The sequence below is a fragment of the Charadrius vociferus genome, unplaced genomic scaffold (genome assembly GCF_000708025.1).
Source record: "Charadrius vociferus isolate BGI_N301 unplaced genomic scaffold, ASM70802v2 scaffold68, whole genome shotgun sequence".
In the NCBI taxonomy this organism is placed as follows: Eukaryota; Metazoa; Chordata; class Aves; order Charadriiformes; family Charadriidae; genus Charadrius; species Charadrius vociferus.
This window is the reverse complement of record NW_009649946.1, coordinates 1,576,552-1,582,551: the sequence shown is the minus strand read 5'-3', so window position 1 is coordinate 1,582,551 and position 6,000 is coordinate 1,576,552. Positions and strand designations below refer to the sequence as shown.

Here is a 6,000-nt window from a genome sequence, read left to right as displayed (position 1 = left end):
CCTGTGGAGCTTTTAGCTTCTGGAACAAAAAGGGTTTTTCCTGTGACCATATGAAATAGGAACTTTGAAAATGAAAAATGAGTTTCTTTCTTGCTAGATACTTCCAGCATAATGTGCTTCAACAAAGTCTTCAACCATCTTGAAATTCTGAATAAATTACTGGCAAAAGTTTGCATGAGAAGCTTGAAAACCTGCTGTAATAAATTCCATGAACATTAAATGTGTGGCATGAAGGAGGAAATGTTAATTTTGCACGCATGAAAAGTTTAAACTTGTTTCACTATGTTACCATGTGCTTTTTTGAAATAAAAACTGAGTAAGGTAGTCTATGAAGGAGAGTCCATAAGATGAGGTAATGTGTCTGTATGTTTAATGACTAGAAAACTACAAGAAAGCATGCAGACACATTTTGGGAAATCCAAGTGTGCTACTGATGCACAGATATTTTCTCATCAGTGAAAATTTCTTTCGTGCTCACCTAGAATGAGAGCTCTCACCTGTGAAACCACTGTCAGTCCATAACATACTTGTGCTCACTGGTTTTAATTTACCATACACACGTGCAATGCACAGTCTTACCATGCTACTGTGCCACTGATTCATTGTTAACTTTTCTTTCTTTCTGGTCTTTCAGGGGGAAGATAGATATTTTCTTAAATACCTAATCACCTTTTAGGAAAAATACTTATTCTGTATTGTATTCAGAAGCACATCTTGTGATTATGGTTTTAGGTATCATACATTTCCTCAGAGAATGGAAACTTTGTCTGAATGCTCCTCCATGTAGGAGGGTGTAATTGAATCCTTCAGTGGTGGTATGGCATTAGATTTTTAGTATTCATTCTTTGTGTTTTTGTGCACAGCGAGCAAGTTCCTCAGTCGTTAACGATTCTCTGTCCCACTATGGCTACGTGAAGCAGACTTCTGTCATTCTTCAAAAACCATTTGGCATTTTTCCCACAGAAATGTTGTAATCAGTGAAAGTCCCATTTGCCAAGAAGGCAGGGAAGCCTTTTACTTCCTTACAGCCTTCTAGCTTTGGCCATCAGTGTGAGTGAGGGGAGAGAGAGGGGTGGTCAGGGCTGTAGAGTGGATTCAAACACTGCCTACCCATGTGCCCATAGGCGGTGATTAGCAGCAAAGGCAGATTAGAGCAGCCTTTTGGAGTTGCTGTTTTTTCGTTTCAGTCAAAAAACCTTACTGAATTCCTGGACTGTAACAAAGAAAAGCCAACCAACCCACCAAACCCTTTAGGGTTTATCTCACTGAGTTTAATTTTATGTTAGTATTTTGCTGTACTTTTCACGGTTGGAAACTTTATAGCTGCTTTGCTCATCCACCTGCAGTTCACCATACTTACGAATACATTGGATTCCATTCACTAACTTTAGATCAGCTGGGAAAGAATAAAATCTTAGGAGCTTATACTTAATACGTACTACTCAAAAGCCTAAGTGACATGCTCAGAAATGGCAGCTTCTGCCAGTACTTAACAGAATCAGTTCTTTTCTAGTGGTATGAACAGAAGCTGTCACAGTGGACTTTCTGATAGTGCAGTTTCTAAAGCCTGATGAATAGAATCTAGAATAATTTACACAATAGGACAAATAGCCCTTTCTCATGTGTTAGGCAGCAAGGTTGGGGAGGAAAGTGTCCCCAGAACCCTAAATCATGAAAACTAGTAGTAGTTGTTTCCTGCTCCCAAAGTGTTGATGGTGGGTTAAAATGTTCTGAATTTTGGCTTTTTTAAACATCATGTTCTATGATTTAGGAGCCTGTCAAAGGAACATTGAGACATAGATGGATTGTATTTTCTATTCCTTATGCACAATAAATCTACTTGTCCAAGTAAAAGTGTTGGAAAATGACGTTTACGTTCCGGATGGTGAGAGAAACCAAGCCTATTTGTACCACAGAGGATTTATTTTGAACAAATTATGTAAATGCCTGACAAAAGTCAGGGAAACTTTTTATGAGCTTCAGCCCAAATGCCAATTAAATGTCAAAACACCTCTGCATTTGATGTATTTTAATAATATTTTCTATTTGTGAATGTGCACACCTTGACACGACTGGCTCATTCTTTCTTATTTTTCTCTGTTTCCTCTCAACAGTAGGAAGACTTTTGACAAGTTTTCCAAATCGTAGAGACAGCGAATAGTGTTGACTTTTCAAAATGGGATATAGCTTCATGAGCGATCACAGCACATGGATATTGTCAGTTAAACGTGCAATAATACACAGTGGAAATTGAAAAGGGATGACAGTGGCACGCTGCCAGAGCCTCCATAGTGGAAACCATTGTCTTTAGTTTATGAGTCAGTCAACTCATGGTTGAACAAAGCAGCTTTTTCCCCTAAATGTTCATATACATTAAAATACTCTAATTAAATTTATTTCTGTAGAGAAAATTGTATCAGTAAATGCAGCAATTTCAGGCACATTTCATTTGGAACACTATGAAAACAAAATTATTTTAGTGCCTCAACTTGGATGTTTCTTTATCCATATTATGTGCTATGCAGTATCAGAATTGTACTTGAGAGTGAATCAGACACTCATTTTACCAACTTGGCAATGCAGTACTCTGGATCAGGATTGAATCACGAGTTCCCAAGCTAATGCTGTCTGGAAGTTCTGTGTCTGTAGTGCTTATAAATCAGCAAAGAAAAAGCTTGCATTTTTCTCTATTAATACATTTAGGCTTCAGAAGTAGTCCCAAAACCAAATCAGTGGCTTAGTCATAGGTTTCATGACAGTATTTAAAAAGGAAAGATAAAAATGGGAATTTCAGGCTGTCAACATTTGAATTTGCAACAAAAATTGTCAGTGGGCTGTAAAACTGTTGTAACCTGTCTGGTGAAGTAAAGACTGAAATCATCTCAGAATTAGAGCTTGTGCTTTTTATTGGTTTTTTACTTTTTCATAGCTGGAAGGGCACAATGTCTTCTCCAATCTGAGCTCCAGTGAATACGAGCAAGTACTTGAGATCATCCGGAAAGCCATCATCGCCACAGACCTTGCCCTGTATTTTGGAAATAGAAAACAGCTTGAAGAGCTGCATCAGACGGGAGCATTAAACCTAAAGAACCAAGCACACAGGTAAAGTGGCAAACCAGTATTAGTTCACTATGGCATAAGTCCTAGAAATAAAAGCATTTAAAAAAAAATAAATCTGTGTACACCATAATTTTCTTATATATGAAATTTCTAAGACCGGCTGTGTGTAACATTGTAAGTATGTAACAGTAATTTCCATTGTTTTATATTTGCATGTCACTGCCTTTGGATGTCATCTGCACTGTTCAGTGACAGATGATTTGCAGAGGGAAGTTAGTGCACAGGCAGTTAGGTGGTGGGGAAAAAGGTAGAGTGGAATAATTACTTAGTTTTATTTTTACATCAATATTTTTATTATTCTGTCAACGTGCTTTTTTGGAAAGAATTCTGGTCAGAACTCAACCTTTGTGAATTAAGATAGCTGTAAGTTTTAAAAATATGCAAGTGCGTATATTCATAAATACATGACTCTCTTTGTCCACATGAGCAAAAGATAGTACACCCTGGGTGAGACGTGTCTCATAACAGGCTTCGTTAAAGTGCTCATGTAGCCTTTCAGAGCTTCTTTACTAGAAAGCGGATCCTGTCATTAATCTAATGCAGCGAGAAATTAGAGAAATAATATGGGAAAATATTGAGTCATGATTCTGATCTCTTTTCAGAAAGAATTTTGCTACTTGGGTCTTCTTCTTTATGAAGAGTTTTACAGGCTTTTGCCAGTAGTTTTGAATAAATTATTACAACACTGTAGGAAGGGCAGTTTTTAAAAGCTTATTTCCCAGTATGGAACTGAAGCTTATCAGACTTGAATAAATGTCAACATCCTAGAAGACAAAGATACAATAGCTCCTGATAATCTGATAATGAAATTTACTGGAAATCTTGAATTTAGGGTATATAAAATTTAAATAGGACCACAACAATTTAGTGTGCGATTAAGTATTGTTTGCATTTTTTTCTTTACCTGCCCTCAGAGCATTTTCAGTGCAAAGCCAGGTACCCAAAGATAGGACATCAGTTTGTAATGTGGCTAAAGAATGCAAGACTTGTATTTGGTATCTGTATATGCAATGGAATGATAAATTTGGTGTTTATGTGACTGATGAATCCTCTTTCTTAACTCAGGGAAATTACATTTTGCCATTTATTTATTGATTATATTGTGTATTTGTGGATTTTCCCTGTTATATTTGTCTGTTGGTACAGTTTTCATGACTGCCATCACATTGGCATGCAAGATAGCAAGTTGTGTGCTTTTTCCCTGGAATAGGCATTATTAACAAAGATGCAGGTGTCCTTAAATATCATCTTAAGTTCTCCATTGGGTGGAAAACACATGAATCCACTCATTAATTTGTCAGTTTTCTTTATAAAACTTAGATTCATAAACCATAGGTTTGGGTAGTAGACAAGTGCTAGAAAACTGTTAAAATAAGATTTTTTTTGTGTGCCTTATTCTACTAACGATCATAATCTTACTGTTGCTGTTCAGTTATTCTGTGAACAGGTTCGTCAGTGTATAGGACAGAGTTACGAGTATGATTCTTGTTCTGTCAGGGTTAGAATTCATTCCAACAAAGCAATGACAGAGGACCTTGAGACAGACTCAGAACTAGTTTTTTCCTCTTTTTGGAGCACGTGTTTCTGTCTTTTTAAAGAACAGAAGGAAATGCAGCAACAGGATATGCTATCTTTCTTCTTATAGACTTGCACTGTATTTTCAGAAAATTAAGTAGGGGCATATGAGTGTTTTAACAGGCAGGCATTCTTGTGTACTTTTCTATGAATGTGATTGTGCAGAGGATAGTCAATGAACTCTGGTTGCAAACAACGCAGGGAATACTACAGAGAATATAATATACAATTTGTGTGGTGCCTTACCAAGGAGTCGTAAACAAGTGAGGAAGAAACAAGCAAGGCAGGAGAAATTTTGTAGTATATATACTTTACTGCTGATTGAACTGAAGAAGGGAAAATAAAAACTTTGTAGTGTAATCATTAATTATTTACCAAACTTACATTTTAATGTGATCTTATTTTAGAGATAGAGTGATTGGTCTGATGATGACGGCTTGTGATTTGTGTTCCGTAACAAAGTTGTGGCCAGTTACCAGACTGACAGCCAATGATATCTATGCGGAGTTCTGGGCTGAGGTATGTGTGTTTCTTTTGTTTGCTGTCTTTTCCTTGTAAATGGAAGTATCCAGGAAGAAAAAAAACAAACCATAAGTACTGGATATCTTAACATGCTTGTTTTAAAAACTGTTCATTGGTGCATGCGCGTGTTTTGTTGTTTACTCTGAAGCTATTTAAAGAGTTAAGTTAGCTTCCTAATTTTCAGGCAGCATTTTTTCTCTCTGTTAAAGATGAATTTGGAAAGTATGTCTTAACATAAAGTGACCAAGCAACAGAACACAGAAGAAAATCTGTAAGGTTTTTTGAGTCACTAACTGTAGTTTTGTGAAGGATCTATTTGTACTCTAGAAATCCAAAATATTAAACCAGCTTCCAGGTCAACTGCCTTGAAACAGACTTATAAAGCTGTAGTATGAGTCCAGAAAATGCTAAAGCAAATGTGGCAAACCTTAAAATTGTTCTGATCTGACCATTTGAATCTTGTGAGCCAGCTCATCAACTGGGTCTGAGAGAGCGCTGCTTTTTTAATATACTGAAAGTTACACCACAGATATGCACTGAGAAGTACAGCATTGAGCACTGAGTAATCATGTTCGTAAAGATGCACTCTCATGTCTTACACTGAGTAAATGTTCTAATTGTTTAATTTGAGTGCAAATGACTACTTTAGGGATAAGGAATGAATTTGGGGGGAATTGAATTATGCAGTTTTAGAAGATACGCTGCATTTTCAGAACTGCTATTGCACATGTGTATTATAAAGTTGTTCTTTTCTGTTATGTGTCCTGTGGAAATCAGCAGAAT

At 36.6% G+C, this 6,000-nt stretch overlaps 1 protein-coding gene across 3 annotated transcripts in view; it reads left to right on the top strand.

Annotated features, from left to right (window-relative positions):
• PDE10A (phosphodiesterase 10A) overlaps positions 1-6,000 on the top strand; it is a 393,315-nt gene that overhangs the window by 371,570 nt on the left and 15,745 nt on the right. For all 3 annotated transcript variants that reach the window (XM_009891448.1, XM_009891449.1, XM_009891447.1), the window contains 2 exons: positions 2,930-3,102; positions 5,103-5,214. In XM_009891448.1, the coding sequence (XP_009889750.1) occupies positions 2,930-3,102; positions 5,103-5,214 (285 nt within the window). The remainder of the gene's footprint in view (positions 1-2,929; positions 3,103-5,102; positions 5,215-6,000) is intronic.